Source organism: Symsagittifera roscoffensis, chromosome 5, assembly GCF_963678635.1.
Source record: "Symsagittifera roscoffensis chromosome 5, txSymRosc1.1, whole genome shotgun sequence".
Classification (NCBI taxonomy): domain Eukaryota; kingdom Metazoa; phylum Xenacoelomorpha; order Acoela; family Convolutidae; genus Symsagittifera; species Symsagittifera roscoffensis.
In genome coordinates this window covers 67,272,768-67,296,500 of record NC_087066.1, presented here as the reverse complement: position 1 = coordinate 67,296,500, position 23,733 = coordinate 67,272,768, and the positions used below count along the sequence as shown (strand labels likewise).

The window sequence follows — 23,733 nt, the reverse complement described above, 5'->3', positions numbered from 1 at the left end:
TTATCCTGGTAAAAATCGATTTTGTAGAAAATTCAAGTTAAAATACAGAAAAAATGAAAATACATATATAACCTATTGAAGTTGCCCAATTTGAATTTAATTATTGCCCATGCTATCTTGGGCTAACGAAAACAAGAAGGTCAAAAGTCAGCAGCAGTCAGCATTAAATAATGCTCGTTTTATATAAGTAGTGTTGCGGTTGTCTTTGCTGCAGATATAAATATGGTACTAGTATCAGTATCTTCATTTGCCACCATTCCAGCATCCCTAGTACTTATTACCCACCTCGGTTTACTCCTCCCACAATTTGTGCGGAGCCACGCGGGAGAGCATAGCCATCATGGGGACTCCTCAGCTGGAGGGGGACCCGGGGGAACAGAGGGGATGCCACATTACCATGAGTCAGTGAGTCTGGACCAGGCCAAAATAAGGCTGGAGCAGCTGAGGAGTGGGAATGTAATGGAGAGCGAGGAGCACATCAGAGAACACTTACAGGTACTTAAGATGGCATTGAGAGTCATCGTTAGGACATTAGCTGATTGATACCAATCACTACTGGGCGATATATTACAATAGGTGGTAATATTGAGTATAGTGCATTTATTAAATTTGAGAACTATAATGCATAATATAGTCATTTCATTTTCAATCAATTGTACTACTACTAAGATAATTTTTGTAAATACATTACTCTGCCAAATAAAATGCTATTCAAATTTTACTGTTCTGTTGCCAAAAAATTTGGCTTTTGAAATAATTATAAATAATGTGCGAAATATAACAAAAAGCGATCCAGCTATTTAAATTGAACTTACCACCTATTTACACAAGCAATGCTTGTGTTATAGTATGAATTATCTTTTTTATCCAACCTAAGTCGCAAATATGGTTGCGACGCAAATATTGTTGCGATTATGTGTTCATTTTGAAAGTGTTCGTTTTAATCAATAACCAGCTATGAAGTACAGCCAATGCTAATGATTTTAACACAGACTATTATTGTTGTTCCGACTTTTGTAACGAAAGTTACGGAATATTTGTGCTCGGGGTGGGATTTTTTCTTCAGACAAATTTCGACTTTTAAACTAGCCATTTTTGACCAAATGTTCTTATATCATTCAAAAGGTATTGTTGTCCTGAGCTTAAAAATGAAAAGATATTTCACCTGTGATCTTTTTTTGTAAAGTTATGGGGTTTCAAAGATTGCCATTCTGGCCCATTTTGGACAATTAACGCGCGATTTATTTCTCGCTATTAACGCGTAAGCGGAGATTTAATCTCGCGCGATATATTTCTCGCTATTAACGCGTAAGCGGAGGTTTAATCGGAAAATTAACTGAAAAATTTTGAGCAGACAAATGAAAGTCTGGCAGTTCATTTTTAACCGAAACTTTTTCAATTGCATACATACAAACTGAAAAAAAACAAGGTCCGTCCGAGACGCGTACTCCAGACCTTAGGATGCAAAGGCAAAGGTGTAACTCCTAGGCTAATTTGAGAGACCTGAACGCTCTTAGGTTTCAATATTAAAGACACAGAGGAGAAACGATACCACAAAATAGCACTGCAAGCTAACTGGCAGGAACTGAAAGCCACTAAATCTAAAGAAAACGTAAACAATTTCGGAATAACCCCAAGTAAAAAACTTCATAATTTTGTCTGGAATGACGTTTTATTTGCGGAAAACACGTCGTATAAACACATTTGATGACGTGTAATGAAAATTCAAAAAACAATTATTGAGCGAAAATGAAATGTTGTCATGAAAAACTTTTAGGTATAAATTATATTTTGAAATTTCTAGCGTTTTGTACAATCGAGAGGAAAGCATGCAAATTATGGTTCCCTCAAACGACCCAAAATTAGGGTAGTAAGCCGATAAAATAGAGCCGAAATCATTTAGGCGGAAAAATTAAGAGAAAAATAAAGAAGACATTAATAAAAAAGAAAATACCAGAAGCTTGGTAGAATTACAAATTGCGGAGTAAATGAAAAAACAAAAGGAAACATACAGCAAAAAAGTTAGGATGTGTCAACTTAGCCGACAAAACATAAGCAGACAGATAATATACCGAACGTTTTTTTTGAAACGGAACATTTCCCGTTTGAAAAAAAAAAAACCGGACCTGCTCAGATTCAAACCTACAAGTTTAACTATCTTCGACAGTAAATATTACTGAACTTCTAATCTGCAGTCTCTTTTTCATGGGAAGCTAATGAAGGAAAAAACTAATCAAGGAAAAATGCCAGCATTTTTTAGCTATTCATAAATAGTTATTTATCTTTTACCATTTGAATAGTGACTTAAGGGATCTTAGCCTAATCCATTCGTACCATGTTTTCTACGCAGCCAAATTTCTGTAATCTTGTATAATCAAAACGTTTTACAGTGACAAGCTCGTTGTTCATTCATGACTTACATATCTGGTAATACAGTAATGGATGATATATTACACAGATAGGCGAAGTTGCGCTTCGCATACACAAGCAAAAATATGACCGATAACGCTACAGGAAAAAACTGAATGAGTTTACAAAATTTCTTAAGTCACGCACGCCAATTATGACGCATTAGCAGTACCATTTAATTTGAAAAAAAAGAAACTTACCAACTAACCCCCTCAATTTATAGAGCAGTCTATGGAGCAGCAATAACAGGGAAAAATTAAATGTAAAAAAAATGATATGAATTTTTTTTTAATTTGAAATTTCTTGAGAAAATCATTCCCCTCACGCCATATTAAGTACAAAGTGATAAATTTTGCTCCGAGTAACAAATCACTTATGGAAAAACATCCGTCAAAAATGGCAAGTTGAAAGGTCGAAATTTGTCTGAAGAAAAAACCACCCCGAGCACAAAAATTCCGTTACTTTAGTTACGAAAGTCGGAACACGGCTGCTCGAATCAGGGCGTGTTCCGAATGTTCCGATTGCCTTTTAAAGTCTATGAAGCAAAAATTAATACAAAAATTAAATGTAATAAAATGAAGTAACGGAATATTTGTGCTCGGGATGGGGTTTTTTTTCTTCAGACAAATTTCGACTTTTTAACTAGCCATTTTTTACAAAAAATTTTTTATACTATTTAAAAGGTATTGTTGTCTTGAACTCAAATTGGAGAAGATATTTCACCTGTGATCGTTTTTTGTAAAGTTATGGGGGTTTAAAGATTGGCAATTTGGTCCAATTAATGCGCGATATTTTTCGCGCTTTTAACGCGTAAGCGGAGATTTAATCCGTTTAGGAAATCGTTCCAAATTGGTTGAAAGAAGCTTATTTGCCATAACTGAATTGCTACAAGGAGCGAAATTTATTCTTTTGTATTTAATATGGCGTGTGGGGAGATGATTTTTGCAAAAAGTTTCAAATTTTAGAAAAAAAAATTTTCATTTTTTTTACTTTTTTTTTTAAATGTTATAAACTGCTCCATAAACTTTAAACGGCAGTCGGAACATTCAGGGCTTAGCCCTGATACGAGCAGTCTTGTTCTTTTTAAGATCATTTTTCATTAAGATTGGTTTGAAAAGAGAATTATTTGAAAAAAGATTTTTTCAGTTTCACAATATTTCTGAATTATTCTGATTTCACAATGTTCCTGCATAAAACTATTTCATGATTCTGCATAATTTTTATATTCTGAGGCAGGAATAATGTAATATTTTGAGGCTGCCTTAGAACTTAGAAATTTACAGAAACAGTTGAGACAAAAAAAAAAACAGAAGTTTAAAGTGGCCGTTTCAGTTTAAGAAAATTTCAAACTCGTAGCGAAACTTTTTAGGAGATTTATATTGAAAGTTTGATTTAGTGATTCAGTTCGTAAAAAGTAGTTGAAAACTTGTTTGAAGTCGAAATTATCTCCAAGAGATATTTGACTTCAAATTCCGGGCCAGTCAGCCAGGAGTACGACGGGTTACTCAAAATTCGAAATTGAGCATGATATTGGATATATATTTTGGATTTTGGTAACAGATGATTGGTAGCAGTTCCTTATTAAAAAAATGCCGGGGCATGTTTATATTGAAAGAAAACTGCACCGATTATACTTAAGCAGCTCAAATTTTGTCGGAAAACTGACAGATGAGTCACGCTACGCAGAAGCATTATTTTATCAGAAAGGTACATTTTCAGGAATTCCAGTTATAACTGAAAAGTGTTAGTTTGATAGGTTTTTTAATGCAGCTGTTTCAGTAAAATTCCAAATTCTAAGGCAGAACTGCAGCTTTAAAATAGTAGATCAAGTTTCCAGCGGATTTGTGACAGGGAACATGTTACAAGCTGAGAACATACCTATTTGTGCTACAGCGAAAAGAAATTGTTGGAGTAACATAATCAAAAGTGTTTTGATAAATTGTGATGAAAAGTAAGCTAACTAATCTTCCAATTATTAGAAATAAAAAAAGGAGATCAACAAAAAAGATCAAAGGATCAACTAAAAATAAAAAAGGAGATCAATAAAAAAAGGAGTTAAACAAGACTGCTCGTATCAGGGCGAAGCCCTGAATGTTCCGACTGCCTTTTAATGTTTAAGGAGCAGTAATAACCTATAAAAATAAAATGTAAAAAAATAAAACGAATTTTTTTTCTAAAATTTGCATTTTTTTTGAAAATCATCCCCAACACGCCATATGAAGTACAAAGTGATAGATTTCGCTCTCAGTATAATATCAATTATGGCAAATTAGCTTCCTTTAACCATTTTGGAACGATTTATGAGACTACGCGCTACTGATAGATATACTTACTATCGTTGATTACAGCACACGCAACATCATGGATTTTGCTTGTGCTGTAATCAACTTTCATAGCAAGTGTGTGCATTTCTTGTTCATTCTAGTATCAGGGGAGCTCTTGAAAGATTTTTTTATAAAATCTTTTTTTTTCTGGCTTAACTGGTATCTGCTCAAAGATTCTTAGCTTAGTTGCTACATTACTGATTTTTCTGGTACTGCAAGCTACTTTCACTGTAGTTGCAAGTGCAAGTATTGTTCATTGTACTTTCAGGTGGGACTTGAAGCTTAAAGATTTTTTTATACCTGATTTTTTTCGTATCAATTTGTTCATGCTTAAAGATGATCGACTTTGTTGACTCTTTGTAAGTTTTATGTCGTTGCTAATTTAATGTACAAATTTCTGGGGTTTTGACTGGAATAATTTTGTATTGAGACGATTGATAAGTTTAAAATTTTTGGATATATTTTTCTCATAACTTTTAAAATACTATATTTAAATGCGAGTGACAGCTATCTCCCACGTTTAAGCATAATAATTTTGCATGTTTAACGAAAGAATTTTTTGATGCTAAAGCTATATCATATATTGCAATGCTTAGGAAACTTTTTCAATTCGTTTTTTGCAAGGTCATTAATTTTTCAGAATTTTTTTCCGAGGTCAAATTAAGTCTGTCTGTATGCCTGCTTTTTAAATTAATTTGATTATGTCTGTCTACCCGTCGCCAAATTTTTTAACTTTCATCTATTACATGTCTATTATCTATTTTTTATCTATTTAAATGCGGGCTTCACTATCTCGCCATGTTTAAGCTTTTTCAACGTATTATTTTTGCATGTTAAACAAATGAATTTTTTCACCTTTAAGTTATATCGTATATTGCAATGGTTAAGGTTTTTTTCGATGTTTCAGTTTAAATTCAGTGTTTATTCCATCAAATTTGAAATTAGCGACCAATAGTAGGATATTGTCAGAGTTTTACCAGGTTTTGCGATTCTTGCCTCCAATTCTCACTTCTCAAATCCTTGTAGTTTTCGAGATATGACGTTTTTTAAGATTTTTTTTAAAAAAAAGTTTTCAAAAACTTAGATTTTAAAAAATTCCAAAATGTTGAAAATCTCAATTCTGTTGTTGGATATTGTGAGGATACTCTCAGGGGTTGCGAATCTTGCCTTCGATTATGGTTGCTCAAATCTGTGTAGTTTTCGAGATGTGACGTTTTTTTTGTTAAGATTTTTTCAAAATTTTTCAGAAAACTTAGATATAAAAATTTTAACAAAATTTGAAAATACCATCTCTGTAGTGAGGCTCTGTCCGGGTACTCTCAGGAGTTGCGATTTTCGCCACTAAATATGACTGCTCAAATCCCTGTAGTTTTCGAGATATGACGTTGTTTATGATTTTCTCCGAAATTTTCGAAAAAACTTAAATGTTAAAAATTCCAAAACTTTTTAAGATCTCATTCCTATTATTGGAATCTGTGAGGGTAATCTCAGGGGGTTGCGAATCTTGCCTCTCAATATGGCTGCGTAGTTTTCGAGATATGACGTTTTTTTAGGATTTTTTCCAAATTTTTATTTAAGAAAACTTAGGTATCAAAAATTTCGCAGAACTTGAAATTCTCATCACTGTGGTGAGGCTCTGTCAGAGTACTCCCAGGAGTTGCGAATTTTGCCTCCCAATATGACTGCTCAAATCCCTGTAGTTTTCGAGATATGACGTTGTTTATGATTTTCTCCGAAATTTTCGAAAAAACTTAAATGTTAAAAATTCCAAACTTTTTGAAGATCTCATTCCTATTATTGGAATCTGTGAGGGTAATCTCAGGGGGTTGCGAATCTTGCCTCTCAATATGGCTGCGTAGTTTTCGAGATATGACGTTTTTTTAGGATTTTTTCCAAATTTTTTTTTTAAGAAAACTTAGGTATCAAAAATTTCGCAGAACTTGAAATTCTCATCACTGTAGTGAGGCTCTGTCAGGGTACTCCCAGGAGTTGCGAATTTTGCCTCCCAATATGACTGCTCAAATCCTTGTAGTTTTCGAGATCTGGCGTTTTTTTATGATTTTCTCCGAAATTTTCAAAAAAACTTATGTTAAAAAATTCCAAAACTTTGAAGATATCAATCCTGTTATTGGAATCTTTGAGGGTACTCTCAGGGGGTTGTGAATCTTGCCTCTGAATAGAACTGCTCAAAATTTTGCAGTTTTCCAGATATGACGTTTTTGTGATTTTTTCAAAAAAAAAATTTCATGAAAATTAAATTAATTTTTTTTTTCAAAGATTGAAATTCCTAACCTGTAGTTGGGGGGCTCTCAAAGTAATCTCAGGGTTTGCAAATTCGGCCTCCAATTAAGAGTGCCCAAATCATTTTTGTTAAAGAGATAAGACAATTTTTGTTATTTTTTTTTTGGAAATTTCAGAAAACTCAGTAAAAAATAATTCGTTAAAGTGAAATTCCCAACCCTGTAGTTGTGTACTTTGAAAGATTGCGAATATTGCCATTAAAAAAGATTGCTCAATTTTGGTAGTTTTCGAAATGTGAATTTTTTCTGTTTTCAATAAAAATACCTCTATTAGAAAACTTAAGGTGAAGTTTCTCAAAATCTGAATTTCCCAACGTTGTAGTTGGGTACTGTAAGGCTACTCTCAGGAGTTGCAAATCTTGCGTCGAAATGCGACTGTTCAATTGCTTTCAGTTTCCCAGATGTGACGTTTCTTAGTTCATTCTAATTTTTTCGAAGAACTTTCATAAAATTTCACAAAACTTTATGGTTCTTCAAAATGTGTAAAAAACCTGAATAAAAAACTTTGCAAAGTTTTTAATTACGAACCCTGTAATTGGGTGCTGTCAGAGTGCACTCAAAGAATAGTTTTTTGAGTTGTTGAAAGTTCGAAGCACCGGAGGTGCGGTACACGCTAGTTACTTTTAAAACTAATTTCGACTTAGTATGCTTTTTTTTGTGCTTTTGTTGCATCACCAGTGGTGCGAAGCTCCGCTTCGTCTTTGTGTTAAAGAGTGTAATCACCTTCCAATTCAAAAGGGAGCGAGTTAGTTCTTAGATGCAAATTAGCAAAATGCATATATTAGTCGGCCATTTGAGTTAGCTTTTTAAGGGGTAGGCTGTTCTTCACTGCGCATCATAAGGTGGTGGAATAGCTGAAAAGATGTTAGTTGTTGTGTTTTATAAAAATTGTATCTGAGTGAGGCTTGTAAGTGTTGTTTGTTGATGTTAAGAATGTGGCCAAGATGCCAGAGGAGAAGATGAATGACGAGCAGAGAGCGACCCACTTCTTCTACCTGCACGACATGGACCAGGACACGAAGTTGGACGGGCTTGAGATACTGCACTCTATTATGGAATCACACGGCACTGCAGACCCCAGCCCAGAGGAAAATAAAGAGAAAGAGAAGAAGGAACATGGGGACAACAAGGAAGGAGGGGAGAAGAAGAAAGAAGATGCATCTGCAGACAAGCCGGTAAGACATGTAGAAAGATTGAGAGACAAGCAAGTTATTGAAAACTTTTCGGGAACATACATGTCAGTTTCGGTAGCTTTGTCAACTAATTTTCTCAATTTTCCTTCCTGATTTGTGTGAGAATGTAGTTATTTACCATATGCAATTCGGCTTGAAAGAACGTTTTTATTGAACCTTTTCATGGGACAGTTCATATTCATAGAATGTTCAACTTGACTGCTAGTTGTTTTGTAGGACGGCGAGAAAGCGAAAGAACATGACGACAGTCACCCGAAGAATTGGTCAGTGAATGAGTTAGTGGAACACATTGACTCGATTCTGACAGACTACGACAAGAATGACGACGGTTATATCGACTTCTTCGAGTTCAGAGAAATCATGAGGAAGAACAGAGAAGATGTGGAGAGAGACCAGAAAGCAGAAGAGGCTGCTAAACAGGCCAAAAAGAATTAAACAGGCTGCTATTCCTATTAATGCCACCTGTGCAATATCAACCAAATAATTTTTAGCTACAAACAACCCATTAGGCAACAATCAACTAGGCTACATTTTGTCGTCGTCGGGTACCATATATCGCTTTAGCATTTAGATGTGCATGCTTTTAATATTACAGTTATGACTGTGTTGTGAACTGCTATTTGTGTTGTCGAAATTATGAGAAATCGATATATGTAAATTTTGTTTATACTTAGTAAAGCTTGGCTTGTAAATTGATTTATCGCCGTTTTCAATGTTCGGAAATTTAACCTAAGAAAGAAGTGTTCTAATTGTCAGATATACAGTGCTGATTTAAATTAACCGGACACAACGAAGAAACATTCGAAATTTCAAACGCGTTTTTTCCAAATTGGGCTAAGATAGGACAAAAAATGAAGAGAACAAAAGTTGCCTAGAATTTCACCAGAATTAATATAGTGCATTTCTGTTTCCGAAATTCTCAACCAAAATTTTACCCCAAAAATGGGTCATTTTGGTTTTTTTAATTGATCAGAAATTACGCTGAAACTACCAAGTTAATTGATGAGAAAGTTATATCAAAAGAAGCCTCTTACAGAGGCGAATTGACAAGGGTCAATTTCCCTAAAAGCTGTTTAAGAGATTATATTTTGGTTCAAAACCAAAAAAGTCATTTTTGCTATATACAAATCAAAATCTTCGGCTAAAAACAAATTTAAACATTTAACGTAAATTTTTGAAATTTTTAATTTCCTAGAACTTTGATGGCCCCTGTAAGAGGCTTCTGTTGATATAAATTTCTCATCATTTAACTTGGTAGTTTCAGTGTAATTTTTGATCAATTTAAAAGAGCCAAACTGACCCATTTTTGGGGTACAATTTTGGTTGAGTTTAATTCTAAGCAATGCACCATATTATTTCTGGTGTAATTCTAAGCACCTTGTATTCTGTTCACTTTTTGTCTAATTCTAACCCAATTTAAGCAAAACGCTTTTGATATTTCAAACTTTGTTCGTTTCGTCCGGATAATTTAATTCAGCACTTAAGTTTGAGATTCCAAAATCTAGAGCTCATTTTTTCCTTTTCTGTTGCTTGTGTTTGCGAAATGCTGCTTGTCGTCTACATGGGTCTTGCGTCTATTAAAGCAATAGTTAAAGCAATTTGCTTCTCTAAATTTAACTGGAATGATTACTGAGACGGATTAGTTCGATGTCTTGCTATATGCTTCTTTAAAACTAGAAATTTTGCAAAAACCCATTATCTCAGATGGCAGTTTCGTACCCCTACAAAGATGCAAAAAAGATCTTAGTGAAATATTTTTAAGAGTTTTGAACGTAGTTATTACTCTTATATAGGCCTTTAAAAAATTACCTATTGATCCTGTTTTCTCAAATAGGGTTAGTTTTATTAAGAGTAATGAACGTACTGAAGACTCTTACATAGATCTTGCTGATTTGTTTTCAGGAAAAGTCTAAAAAGTTTCTATTAACTACAGATGTGCTTTCATGCATATTGGTGCATTAATGAATGCACTCAGGCATATATGCACTTTTTGAGTTCATTTGAAATGCATCTGCTGAAAGTGACGTAAATAGCAATCTTCAAATACGAACGTGGAAATGGCGCAAAAAACGTGAACGGTTTCTTTACCAGTTTTCTCAAGTTGAGTTAATGTTATCAAAATTGCGCCAATCACAATTCCTTCTAGAAATTCAAAGAGCTTAAAGGCCATCTATTTTATTCTTTGAAATTCGAAAGTTGAGATTTTTCAGGAAACTCAGTGTTTTTTTATGTTTACTTGTGTTCATAACTCTTCTCCAATCTTCGATTGGCTATATTCAAAAAGTACCATTCATAAATTGATCTTGAAATTCGAAGAGCTTTCAGGGCTTATATTTTTCGTTAAAATTCGCAAGTTGAAGTTTTCTAGGAAACAAGTCGTTTTTTTTCGCTTCCTTTCGTTCATGACTCTTTTCCAATTCTGCTGAATATGTTTTTGTTTTGAGGGTTTTAGTTCAGGGTATTAGTATAAAAAGTTCCGTTGAAAACAATAAGTTGAAAAAAGCATTTTTCTTCTAAATATATAGATACTTGAATAGTTTCTCATATTAATGAACTATATTTTAGTTGAGAGAGCAAGTGACGACTAAGCGGGATGTAGGTTTTCTCTTGTAAGCAAATTTTTCTACAATTCTAGGAAATTGAACTTATTTTATTATGGAACCTGATCACCTTCGAGGACCCTTTTTACTTGGTCTAGTGATAAAATGTGTACCTTGGAGTCCTTAAGTTTATGTGGGGTTAAAATCACGGCTGAAGCTTGTTTTTTTACGATATTTGTTAAGTTGTTGTTTTTTCTGGGAAATAACGAAAATTCAAACAATCATTCGACGTCTATTTTTGTCTTAATTTCCATGTATGGATTGTTTTCATGTAATTGATTTTGTATGTAATTGAAAATTGTTTGTTCTTTTTTATGACTAGCAAGAGTAATCAAATCGGAATAAAAGGTTTTTCAGGCTAACAACTAGTTTAAAACAATAATGTGACTCCTCGGATAAAATTAAATCAAGGCGTAACTCCGCTTTTGTGGCGTAGATGTAACGTGCATGCTTTTTAAGACGAATCTCGATCCGTGGTTCTATTCTGCACCTGTTTTCAACGGGAAACTTCCCGCGTGACAAAAAATCAATGCTTGGCTTTTTTGTCGGTTTAATTGCCTCACAGCTTGGAGGTTTCATATGATTTAAGCAATTTTACAATCATTTTTCAATTTTCTTGGTTATGTGTAAGTAGTTGCGTTGCAAAAATTTTGCTGAATTGTTTTCGTCGCCTCTTTGTGTATATAAAAGATCTATGATTGGTTAAGCGGATAAGGTAAAAAAAATGAAGGACTATCAATATTTCAAGTGATGACGAACGAATTATTTTTTTCTTTTATTTTTCAATAAATTGTTCGCGCTCAAATTTAATTTTTGGCAGTTTGACTTGATGTTTTTTCCTTGTGTTTGCGAAGTGCAGCTTCACTTTTTTGTATTTTCCTGCGAAATAAAATACCTTTTGATCCATTTTTTTTCCGGTTTCTCTGAGCTTATTGCTCGCAGCACATTTTCTGCTGTTTTCTTTGTAAATAAAACTTAGTTTGGGACATAAGTCTTTATCTGAATTTCAAGTTCGAATTAAAAAAAAATTCCTAAGAAGATATATATGAGTTGTACCCAGGTTGGGTTAGTTTATACAGATTAATATGAGAGAAGTTGTAAAATTATATTGAAACAGCAATTATGAAGACATTGTATTGCTGTATTTTAAGATCAAATATGGACAATGAGAAGCTCAAGAATATGGACTGGATGTATGCGAAGCCAGAGCTCAAGATTGAAGACTACATGCTGGGCAGGAAGATAGACAAACAACTCATTCAACATGTGTTTGGAGAAGACGAAGACGACAAAGCTGCCACGTCAGTCGGGGCTGCATTCGAACATCAGGGAATGAATCCGACATACGATCAGTTGTGTAAATTGAGAGAAGATCCACTGGTTGCTATCAAAAGAGCAGAACAACAGAAGGCACGGCAAGTAGTTGATAATCCAGTTCTAATGAAGAAGTTCAAAACTTACCTAATGCAAATGGTCGAAGACGAGAAGTCGAGTAAGAAGAAAAAGAGTAAAAGTAAGAAAAATAAATCAAAAAGAGACAAAGACAGATCAAGATCTGAATCATTTTCAGAATCTTCAAAAAGGAAAAATTCCGAGCGAGAAATAACGAAGCGTTACAATAAATCCAGATCTCGATCCAGTTCTACAACGAATAAACGAGGCAACAAAGAACGAAGAATGGAACAGCCAAGATCTAGATCAAATAGTTATGATAAAAGGAAGTCCAAAAAGTTCGCTGATGGAGAATTAAAAAGGGAGCTTAAAATATCACAACATTCTCGGTCAAGGTCCAGAAGTCCCCCACGTGGACAAATAGAAAGAAAAGGCGGAAAAGATAAGCGACGGAGAAGTAAATCTAGATCATTATCTCATTCTCCTGAACCAAAAACATCGAAATCCCATAAATATATTTCACAAAGCCATTACAGATCCAAATCTCCTCAAGAGTCAAATGCTACAAAGCTAAAAGCAGGCGAACCATTTTCTTATTCATGTAAAAGCAAAAATAGTGAAAAATTTTGTCTTGATTCAGGTTCTCATAAAAGTAGAACTGACAATTCTCGCAACGAAAGTAGATCGTCAAAATACAACAATAAGACTTCAGGAGTGGTATCCAAAGGGGCCTATGTGCCTCCTAAGATGACGGCAGAGGAGCTGGAGAGAAAGAGGAGGGAGATGATGGAGGATGCGAAGGAGCACGAGGTGGTTCGGGTGAAACAGCTGAAGAGACACGAGGAGGCCATGAGTAAAGAGGAGGAGCAGTTCAAGAAGATGAAGTACACCGAGGATCCAACCAGGTGAGAGAGAGAGAGAGAGGATGTGGCGAGGAAGATCAAAGTTAACATAGTAGTTAACAAACAAAAGTAGCAGTAGTTAGTAATAATAAACTTGTAGGAAGCAGGTATTTTGGTTAGCGTTGCAGCATCTTGAGTTGTCAAATCTCTATTCATAATCTCAAACACTCAAGTTATTAGACAGCATCATCTTTTTTGATTTTATGTAAGCTTGCTAGCTTTAAGGTTCATGAAGGCCCGCAACGATGATGGAATGGAAGTTGCTGATAGAATCAGGGCGAAGTTGAACAACGTGCAGAGGACCAAAGCAGACAATGACAAGTTCTTACGCAGATGATTTGTTTGCTTTTGTATAGTCAGTCGGCAGAGTAGATCATGCAATGACAAAATTAATTGCCATGTGATGAAAATGTCGGGATTTCACGTGTTGGATGAGAAGTGCTAGCTCAAGGCAGAGGAAGTAGGAGAAAACGCTGGCTAGTTCAAAAAAATAGTTTAGAACTTATCCATAAAACAAAATGTAATTTTACCGTCGGATATTTTTTATGTTTTTTGTCCTTAAATGTGTTGTTTTCTCATGTGTAATGTGTTTTGCTGACGATTGGGTTGAATTTAGTTTTACTTCCAGATCAAATGATCGTTGATTTCAATTGAGAACCACGGCAATGACAGTAGGCACTCATATCATCACCCTCAAGCGAGGAGAGTTCACAGAACGCACCCTCTACAAGGTCGAGCAAGGTAAGTTTTCTACTCACCCGAATTTTGCAATAACTAGAATTGGTTCCTTATCTAGAATTTTATCTTCAGCTATGCGATTAGCAAGGGCATTGCAACCGCGTACTAGACCTTTTATCCCGCGAATAACTTTGTTCACAAAATTGTCAAATGGTAAATTTTATGATCGCTCAATTAATAGCATTATTTGAGTGCATTAGGTGCTTATGTACCTTGCATGAATGCTGAGAGTTGCTAAGTAATTTTTTTCTGTGCTGAAAAGTTTTCGGTAGCGAGGTCCGTGGGCTTTGTTTCTGTTGGCTTTGTTTCTGTCGGTTTATTTTCTTAATGTTTTTTTTTCAATTAATTTTCTTAGGTATTACATAAGAACGGTTGAACTCTAACGAGAAATTTTTTTGAAAAATCCAAATCACTCGTGAGCGCTCCGAAATGAAAATTAAAAAATAGGTATAAAAAATTGTCAAATGTTTCTTGGTTTTTTTAAATTAATTTTTGTCCCGGCTTTTTATTACCCTTGCGATAAGCAAGGGTATTACAATCGAGTACTAGACTTTTTTCCCCAAAAACAACTTTGTCCACAGGATGACTGAATTTTGGTCATATTCTGATGTATCTCTATTCCTACGCAAGACGTACGTCTAACTGCTGTAATTCAAAAGCTGGCTTCAAGTGATAACTGTTTTACAGCTGAAAAAGATTTTAAGGTGTAAGTTGATTTTTTGTTTGCTTTATTGATTTCGACCCAATTTTTGTCGACTTACTTGCCGGGTAATTAATTCTGTAAGTTTTTGGTAGATTTTTTGATACTTTTTTCTTTATTTTATAAGGGTAATTATAGTTCATGGTTTTCTAGTTCTTATAGGTGCCAACATTTTGTCTTAGAAATGAACTTTTTTGGGTTTTTGATTTTTTTTAAAAAGCGTGAAACAAGTTTTAATTTTATTTAGTTTGGTGTGTTTTAGCTTTAAACAGTTTTATTTGAAACCGATTCAAGGTTTAAAAATTGATAAATTTCCAGATTTTTTTGCAAATTTGACTTGAATTTTTTGTTTACGAAGGAATGTGGCGGAACGTTCTGCACGAGATTTAGGCGGATGGTTCTGTCTGGCTGAGATTTTTGAAAAATTGTACATGTTTTTTTCCTTTTTTTGGAGTTTTTATAATGTTATCATTTTTTTGTTTTTGTGATCTAGCTTTTTTACCGTTGCGTACAAATTTCATAGTTGATAATTTTTGATGTAATTGCTTCATTTTCATGGGGTTTCAGAGTTTTTTCTAATTTTTCTGCAAGTTCTTTTTTGTGGTAATTAATTGTAATTTTTACATTCATGTTTGAATTTTTTTTTCGTTTTCTTTCTCATTTTGATCTTATACTATACCGGAAAGGGTCTTTATCCCCGATGGTTCTTATTGAATATAAAGATTGTTCGGTTACAAGATTGATTGAAGAGTTTTTGAGTACATGTAGGAATGATCCTATCTCAATTTTTTGACCGAAATGTTTTCTTATCGTTCTCTATATAGTTTATCAGCAATATATGGATGGAGGTGAGCCCAACTCCTTTTGTTTTGAAGGTAATTGATTTCTAATACAATTGCAATGAAAGTTTTTCTGATTTTTGAGCCTACGACTTCTTCAACAAAATTCGCTAATGTTTTGCAATTTTACTTAAAGACAAACTATCTTTTGATTTTTTGATCACTATTGTGTATCGCAAATGGTGAGAAGCTCAACTTCGCCTCTGTGTAGTTAATTTATTACACTTGGTTACAAACTTGTTATTTTTATGATTATCATTATGATTATTATATTGTTGTTGTAACTTCAATGTTATATCAAGTTAGAGTTAGTAATTTGGCCTGTTTAGTTTGGAGGTAACAAAGGCAATGGGTTCGATACTGGTGAGGAGCTGGTTTTGTTATAAAATGATTTTTCTGCAAGCGTGCGTCTGCTAAAGAATTCTCGGCGTTGTTGTTGCTTTGTAGGTTTTATTTCAATGCTTTTTTAACAATCAGTTTTTTTTTAATTTTATGCATATTTTATCGAAAGGAATTCAAGACAAATGTGGGAAAATTTTAGCCAGATCAATTTGGATATTTTTTTATCCCTAAATACTCTTACTCTGCTAAAATGTTTGCTTCGGAAGCAAGTTTTGAAAATAGTTGATCAAAATTGCCGTTCTTGTGCAAGTTTTGGATAGTTTTGACCGAACAAATTGCTTTTGTTTTTGGCACAGGCCCCTGAAAGTTAACATATATTAGCGGCTTTAGAAAATTTTGATATTTTGTCGGCCGTAAAGGGATAATATAAAATAGCTAGCATCAAAGGACGGACTCTTTGAGTCGTCACGTGTTCGAGTATTTATTAACGCAAACAAATATATACACTTGCGAAAGTAACTGTTTTAAAAAGGGAATTAAGTTTTTGTTGTTCCGACTATTTGAAAAATGGGGATTAAGTTTGTATTCGGGTGTTTTTTAGTGTTTTCTCCGCGCAAAATCAGGTGCCACAATCACTTAACGGAATGGGTCGGGTGATATATCATATTAAAGCCCTTCCAGTCGTGATTCGAACGAACTTTTAAAAGTTTCAAGAAAAAATGGTTTGAAATTGTTGATTTTTTAGTCTGAAATCGAGCAAATAATGCGAGCGAGCAGTCTTACAATCGCTTATTTTTGATTGCTTAAGGCCAGGAAAACTTCGTTTTACTCAAATAAAGTTGTTTTTGGAGTTTTTAGCGCCATTTGGGAATTGAAAATTTCAAAAATTCAAAAAAAAATCTGCCATTTTAATTTTTTTTGATGTTTTTTTTGTTTTCTCAGTCAGGTAATTTTTCTACAGAAGTTTTGCCCAACTTGCCAATTTAACTGTGAATGTCGAATATTCCTAATTTCAAGCTTTTTGTTCAGATCATTTTATCACACCATGCAGAAAAAACGACATTAATTTGAAAAATATAAAAAATTTTTTTTTGGGTTATGGCCGGAAAATTCTGTCCTAATTGCACAGTAACCGGCTATACTTGTGTTAACAAAAGTTTTTCCGACCACACGAAGAGTGGCAGAAAAGTTTAGCATGGATTCCGTTTGTTTTTCTTTTTCAAATCAATTAAACTAACTCTGGAAACCATGCTGGAGAGTAAAGGATGGTATCATATTAAAGCCATACAGGGCGTTCTTCGTAGTCTAAAAAGTTTCAGATTAGTGTTTTTACTGTCGTTAAAAAGTTTTGCTATTTTTCAATGTTTTTAAACTATTTTTCCCTCTTAAATTATTGTGGTCGGCACATTTTGTGCTACTTGCACAGCAACCCGCTCTGTTTTGAAAATGAAGTGCTGAAGTTTATCTTTGTTTTTTTTCTGTCATTTTTGTTTTCGAAATAAGGGACTATTCAGTTCGGTGAAAAACACATAATTTAGTTGTAAATATTTGCTAAATTAATGTTAGATTTTAGTAGAATTAAATTTGGAGGTCAGACTCTTTAAATTATCCAATTTAGTCTGAAAACCGAAAATGTTCGGCCAGTGTTTCTCGACATTTTAGAAAAAAAATTTAAAGAACCCCAATCACGACTAATATGGCTTAAATATGATGCCACACTTGACCTCCTATAAGCTTTTTTAGATAAAAAGCTGCAATATCAAGTACCATGCGCAATAGATCGCTCCCCAGGGGGTGGTCGGATCAATAAGCTATTTCAGTCAATGTTTTTTGAGATGACATCTTGACGCAGATCAAATTCGACTGTTGTGACAAGGAAACCATTGATTTGTTTTGGTCCTTAAAAATTACAAATCAATTAAACACTTGAGCACTGCTGAGTCTAATTGCATAAAAAGCTTTTTGTTGCTAATTTTCTCAATCAATTGAACCACTCGTAGAAAATAACTGAAGTGATGCTTCGATTACGCTCGAGAGTTTTCTCTCCGGGAAAATCGATTGAGGTTTTTTCTTCGATCGCATCGATTGATTTACTTTGATGGACTGATAAGTCAATAGCAATGCACTCAATTTTAGTTCTCAGTTTACTTTCGCTGTAAAAGCAGTTGCAATCGATGTTGTTTCAGCTGTTTATCTTTGATCAAGAATCTTAACCAGAGAGATTTCAAATTTTAGTCGAAAAATAAACCAAGATTAATAATTTCAATATTGAAGCTCGCTAAAAATTCTTCCGATCATTTTGAATTTGAAACTTATTGCTGAAGTTACAACTGAAAAAAGGAAAGAAAAAGATTGGTTCAAAATGGACCTCAAGTCTTTGGAAGAGATCAGAGAAGCGTTGTTGCGATTGAAAAATATTCCGTGTGGGGCAACCGTGACGACTGATTCGAGCATGCTTGCGTTGGATGCTTGGGATGCTATTTTGACTGCCCGATCCAGTTCAGAAGAGGGAGGTTCTTCCAGTGGAATCAGTGGAATGGAGTTCGAAACCGAAAGTATCAGATCTGAAGACAAGTTGACAGTCGCCGACATCAAAGCTCTTTTTAGGTAGGAAAATTTGGTTGGAAAATTTGTAAGAGGATCGTCTGGACTTAAGTAGAGTTGAATTCAAACTGAAATCCTTAGTGTACGAATATATCCAAATTTACATTTACAAAGTTGAACTAAAAATGTAGATCAGAGTTGACAAAAAATCTTATTTTTAACCATTAAAATCAATAAAGTTTTCCTAGTTCACTTTTAGAAGTGATATTGAGATCAAAACTTCGAATTTAACTCCTTTAAAATATTAAGTTGAGTCTTATATAGTAATGTCGCGATGCTCTGATACCAGGCTCCATCATTCAAGAGGCCTCATCTTATTAGCTTTTCTGAAGTACGCTTTGACAAGCAGTGGCTTCACATTGGTCTGGATTTTTATAGGAATATATTTACTTAATTTCAGTATAACATAGGCAGCATCAATTTGTTTAGGTCTTAAATGACATGGATTTGAACTGTATGATGTTTTTGGTGTTAAAAAGGTGGAGAAAACCAATCAACACTGGCTTAAGCGACAGCTCGTCCCCTTTGAGTTGCTAGGCAATTCCTGAAAAAAATTGCTGGACAAAAGAAAACCAATTTGTGAACAATAAAACATGGTCATATAGTTTCAAAATTAGTTTCAAAGTCCTTTAATGCAGTTAACATAGTTTCAAAATTCTTTAATGCAAAGAAAGATGTAAATTTTATGCAGGGTGATGGGTCAACATGCAACAGACTTGGACATCGACAAACTCATTGCGAAATCCGAAGAAGACTTTCCTCAATTCCTCGAGCTTCTAACGAGCGTGATAGGGGATCCGTCTCCCTCCGAGGACGAAATGCGGAAGGCGTTCAAAGTGTTTGACAGTAGAGGAAAGGGGTTTGTGTCTTTTGAGGAGATGGAGTTTGCTGTGAACAAGTTTATGTCAAGCAACGAGAACGAGTTGGAGAATACGGGCGGAAATCCACCAGGCACTGCGTGTTCGCATTATAAAAAATTTTTTCGATAACTTTTCTGCATATATTTACACTAGCGAACATTAGTGAGCGTTATTGTTATACTACGGCTTTTCTTTTTTTTTCTAACCTAAGTCACACATATTGGTGCCTTTTTGGGGCACATCTGCGGCTTTGTGATAGCATGTGCTTTGACTATCGAATAGTATTAAGTTAAGACAGTTGATGCAATTTATCAAATGGACCGAAAATTTTTAATTTATCAAATGAACCGAAAAAAAAGCTAATTGTTTCAAACAACATAACAATAATAAAAACTCGATTTCAGAATTTTTCCATCTCAATATATCTCGCCATTTTTTGAAATGCATAATTTACACATAAAGTGGCTCTGTGGTTTCAAATTTATTACATGCAAAATTAGTGTGGATGACATCAGTTTGTTATGTTTCAAACGATTACCTGCGACTAATTTTGCATGTATTTATATTTGGCGTCACGTTTGCTTGCATGACATTGGCAATTTGTTAGCATATGAAGCTGCTTTATTTGTGACTAGTGTTTGCCGGTTTTTAAGCGTTCGTGGCCGAGAGGGCAGGGTGTGAGACTCCAATTCTCTTTTTGGGTCGACCAAATTGAGTTTCCAAGCTCTTCCAATTCACTATACAGACACTGTTTTGCCAAAGTTTCTGCTCCTTCGCCTCGAAAAAAAACTGGGCAAAAGACATTTTTATCTATTTTTTGAGAAAAATTTGACCAAAAAATCAGGTTTTTTGGCGCGATTTTCGGCCCGACTCACATTAGTGTATATAAGCTCCTTTGGAATATCTCTACGTTTGCGATTAGCAAGCGTTATCAAATCGGAATATAGACTTTTTTCGGGTAATCAACTAGTTAAACAAAATCAGTTGAATCAGCTGGTACGTCTTCGATGTAATGCCCGAAAACACATTTTTATTATAATTGTGTATCTGCCTCATAATCCATAGTTTGATGGCCAAAATATTTATGTTTTTGAAGAGGGTGCGAAAAACGAAAGAGGGTACCATCATGTTTTTGAAAGGGGGTGCGAAAAACGGGAGTTAAAAATTTTTTAGAGCTCAAAGTTTTGTTTTCTCTATTACCATTTGATTACGCTTGCAATTAGCAAGCGTTATCGAATCGAAATATAGACGGGTTAACAACTAGTTTCAAAATTATGACGCTGTCATGCTCATTTTCATGAAAATTCAGTTTTAGCTACCGCATGCTGGGGTACTTGTGTCTACTGCATGCTATATCTAGAAGTTATATCTATAACTGTATTTATGATTATAGGTTTTGGTATTTATTTTCTGATAGTTTTTCGTCTTCATGGTTGTCGACTTAACCTCTGCCTGTTTACTTTCCAAATTAAGTAATCTACTTTGCATACGCTATTTATTTAGCTATCGTGGATCCTATGTGTGAGTTACTTGAAACTTTTTCCAATATGTTTTTTGACGAAAGTTTTCGGCTGAATTTCAGCGTATTGGATGTCGGCTTCAATTCTGCTGAGCTTTTTACCGGTTTTCTTTTTTAAAATGCAGTACTTTTAAAAGACCCTGGAACCAATTTTTGAATACCCAAATTCAACCTCACCAGGACCTCTTTGATAAATTTCAGAAAATTTCAAACACGAAACGTTTTTAAATGTTTTTCTCGTTTTTTCACTACCTTTTTCAACTGTAACATCCTTCGAAGTTCTGTTTGCTAATTTTTCATCATCATGGTGAATTTATCCTCTGTATCGCAAGTGGTGCGAAGCTCAGCTTCGCCTCTGTGTGAATGTTATTTTTTAAGATTTATTTTGCACTGACAATTGTGTTTCTCAGTATCTTTTCTTCAAAATCAACCACCTTCGAGACATAGAAAATCAATCTAGCAGTCGTTCCATTTTTTGACGTATCGCAAGGTGAGTGCACAGTAACGCTTAAAAATTAGCATACAGAATTTTGACAATGTTATAATTGAAGAAGCAAGTGGGAAAACGAGAAAAAAAACAAAAAACGAGAAAAAAAAACAAAAAAGCTCAGGAAAGTTTTTCAAAGAGGTCCTAATGGGGTTCAATTTGGGCATCCGAAAAGGCGTGTCAGATTCTTATCAATCTCAAAAGTACTACCGCATATTTTAAGGGGAAAGAATTCGGTAAATAAGCAGACAGAATTGAAGCCGACATCCAATAAGCTGAAACTGAGCCAAAAGTTTTTGTCGAAAGAACACCTTGGAAAAAATTTCAAGTAACGCACACATAGGATCCACGATAGCTAACTAGATAGCGTACACAAAGTAGATTAACCAATTTGGAAGGTAAAGCGGCAGAGCTTAAGTCGATAAATAATCATAAATACAGTTCTAGATATAGCATGCAGTAGACACAAGTAATCTAGCATGCTACACGGTAGCTAAAACTGAATTTTCATGAACTGAGCATGTCACAGTCATAAGTGATTCTAGTTCAAGGATTCGAGTTCTATATATAGCATACAGTAATAACTAGTACCCGGTAGTTAAGTTTGAATTCTCATGAAGTTGAGCATTTCAGCATGGTAGCATCAGGAGTGATTCAACTGATTTTGTAAAACAAGTTGTTAACCCGAAAAAAGTCATATTCCGATTCGATAACGCTTGCTAGTCGCACAGAAGACCCTTTGGGTTGTCAGGGGGTCAAATCTCGTAGAAGAGGGACTTAGAAGCCCTCAATCGGCAACTGATTATCAGAGCTTGGAGATTCTTAAAGCGAAATGTGTTTCCCTGGTCTTTTTATAAAATTGGCATACATTGGTGTCACTTGCCTGTTAAATATATGAAAGTGAAGGGCCTATAGTTAGTGAAAAGATCGAATTTCTTGGGAGTTGTGAAGTCTGCATTTAAAAACGCAGTGCCTACTTAACCTTAGCTTACACTGATGCAGTGGACAGTGTGGTCACTGTTCCGGAGCTAGAAGACATGTTCTCAGTTACCAACACGAAACGCAATTCTGCAGAATATTGTTCGGACGAGAAGGGTGGAGTAAATGGGTCTGAAATGGAATCGGAAGGTCATAAAACGGCTGGAACAAGCTCGCAGAGAACTATGACCGTCGAGGATTTCATAGATGCCATGAAAATCATTTTCTAAACTCAACAGGGAATAGACTTCCTGAATTTATCACCTCAACCAATGACTTAGAATGTAGATTTAAATAAAAATTGCCCAATGATTGTTCATTTTTTTGTTATTATATTCGGCTAATCAAAATATAACCTGAGAAATAGCATTGCGAATACTTCGCTGTTTCAGATTGCATTTTAAATTAAGATTGGAAAATTGGCCGTGATCTGTGGGCTGTAGTTTCAATATTGTTACTTGACGCCTCCAGGAATAGGTTTCTTACGATATCACGAAGCTTGGATAATTATTTATAACTAAAAACAGTTTTGATTATAGTTATTTTTAAACAAAGTCAATTTAAATGCGCATTTTTGCTGTGGAAAGTTGCATGCTTGACCTGTTAAGAAGAAAACGAATAATGAATATTTACCAAAGTTCATGATGAACCGCAAACCATTTTAGTAAGTAAATATAAGCGACAAGCGGATCTGCAATTTTTTAGAATCAAAAATTCGCATCAAGTTATATTCTCGAAAAGGATTTAGAAAGACAACGTAGAATACAAGCTTACTCTTTCTGGTCTAATATTTATATCTTATTTTTTTTATTATTTAACTGACTCTCTAATTCACTGACTCTCAGTCGGCTTTAATTCGTTCGGCTTATTTACCTAATGTTTTTTACTTTTTTCCAGTTGTGCTTTTATATTGATTTAACTTTGACACGGTATGCTTACACTAGCCAGCTTGCAAGCGAAGTGTATTACTACGAACCTTATTTTTTTCTAACCAAGCTCTATTCTAGTGTTTATTGAAAGTGTTCACTTATTTGGTGGCAGTTTGGCTATAATCACAATCCGCGGCTTTGGAAATTTCAAAGCATCTATTTTCTGCTTTGTTTGTGGCTAGTGCATGTGATTTATTAAGCCTTCATGGCTGAGTGGTTAGTGCCTGAGACTTAAAATTTCTAGGTGGCAGATCGAATCCGAGACTTAGCCGAGTTTTTACTGCTTTTGATTTTTTCCTTGCATTTTATAGAGCTGCTTTTTGTCGTGTTCTGACTAGTGTTTGTGAAGCGCAGCTGCGCCTGTGTTGAAATTTTGAAATAGCTTCTCCGATATGCTTAGAAAAAGTGAAAATGTTTTTTGAATTTGAAATTTTTTTCAGAGTTTTTTTTTCTATTTTCAACAAAGCTTTGTTTGGATATTTTCCTCGATACTTCTTCCTAAGTAGGCTACTGTTCTCATCATATGCGTTTTGGCGAAGTAAGTTGGAGTCATGACACTTACAGAAAATTAAAAAAAATTCACAAAAAAACGGATTGAAAATTACACCCAGAAACTC

At 34.5% G+C, this 23,733-nt stretch overlaps 4 protein-coding genes across 4 annotated transcripts in view; all 4 read left to right on the top strand.

Annotated features, from left to right (window-relative positions):
- LOC134845466 (glycogen debranching enzyme-like) overlaps nt 1-23,733 on the top strand; it is a 643,946-nt gene that overhangs the window by 563,463 nt on the left and 56,750 nt on the right. The window contains exon 2 of the mRNA XM_063862356.1: nt 13,750-13,861. Within this exon, the coding sequence (XP_063718426.1) occupies nt 13,786-13,861 (76 nt within the window). The 5' untranslated portion in view covers nt 13,750-13,785. The remainder of the gene's footprint in view (nt 1-13,749; nt 13,862-23,733) is intronic.
- LOC134845471 (multiple coagulation factor deficiency protein 2 homolog) lies at nt 176-9,108 on the top strand. The gene is made up of 3 exons (XM_063862364.1): nt 176-495; nt 7,966-8,208; nt 8,443-9,108. Exons 1-3 carry the CDS (start codon nt 223-225, stop codon nt 8,659-8,661), a joined length of 735 nt encoding a protein of 244 aa, XP_063718434.1. The 5' UTR covers nt 176-222; the 3' UTR covers nt 8,662-9,108.
- Nucleotides 11,982-13,662, top strand: LOC134845470 (pre-mRNA-splicing factor CWC25 homolog). Its single transcript, XM_063862363.1, has 2 exons — nt 11,982-13,123; nt 13,346-13,662. The coding sequence occupies exons 1-2, from the start codon at nt 11,985-11,987 to the stop codon at nt 13,455-13,457; spliced, it is 1,251 nt and encodes a 416-aa protein (XP_063718433.1). The 5' UTR covers nt 11,982-11,984; the 3' UTR covers nt 13,458-13,662.
- On the top strand, nt 17,713-22,521 carry LOC134845472 (uncharacterized). Its single transcript, XM_063862365.1, has 3 exons — nt 17,713-18,346; nt 19,035-19,303; nt 22,197-22,521. The coding sequence occupies exons 1-3, from the start codon at nt 18,102-18,104 to the stop codon at nt 22,415-22,417; spliced, it is 735 nt and encodes a 244-aa protein (XP_063718435.1). The 5' UTR covers nt 17,713-18,101; the 3' UTR covers nt 22,418-22,521.

Bases quoted from the DNA above. Each gene is read 5' to 3' on its own strand.
- LOC134845470 (XM_063862363.1), top strand. From the start codon at position 11,985: ATGGACAATGAGAAGCTCAAGAATATGGACTGGATGTATGCGAAGCCA. The intron at 13,124-13,345 runs GTGAGAGAGAGA...GCTAGCTTTAAG, and splicing joins TACACCGAGGATCCAACCAG to GTTCATGAAGGCCCGCAACG.
- LOC134845472 (XM_063862365.1), top strand. From the start codon at position 18,102: ATGGACCTCAAGTCTTTGGAAGAGATCAGAGAAGCGTTGTTGCGATTG. The intron at 18,347-19,034 runs GTAGGAAAATTT...AATTTTATGCAG, and splicing joins GACATCAAAGCTCTTTTTAG to GGTGATGGGTCAACATGCAA. The intron at 19,304-22,196 runs GTTCGCATTATA...ACTTAACCTTAG, and splicing joins AAATCCACCAGGCACTGCGT to CTTACACTGATGCAGTGGAC.
- LOC134845471 (XM_063862364.1), top strand. From the start codon at position 223: ATGGTACTAGTATCAGTATCTTCATTTGCCACCATTCCAGCATCCCTA. The intron at 496-7,965 runs GTACTTAAGATG...GTTGATGTTAAG, and splicing joins ACATCAGAGAACACTTACAG to AATGTGGCCAAGATGCCAGA. The intron at 8,209-8,442 runs GTAAGACATGTA...GTTGTTTTGTAG, and splicing joins ATGCATCTGCAGACAAGCCG to GACGGCGAGAAAGCGAAAGA.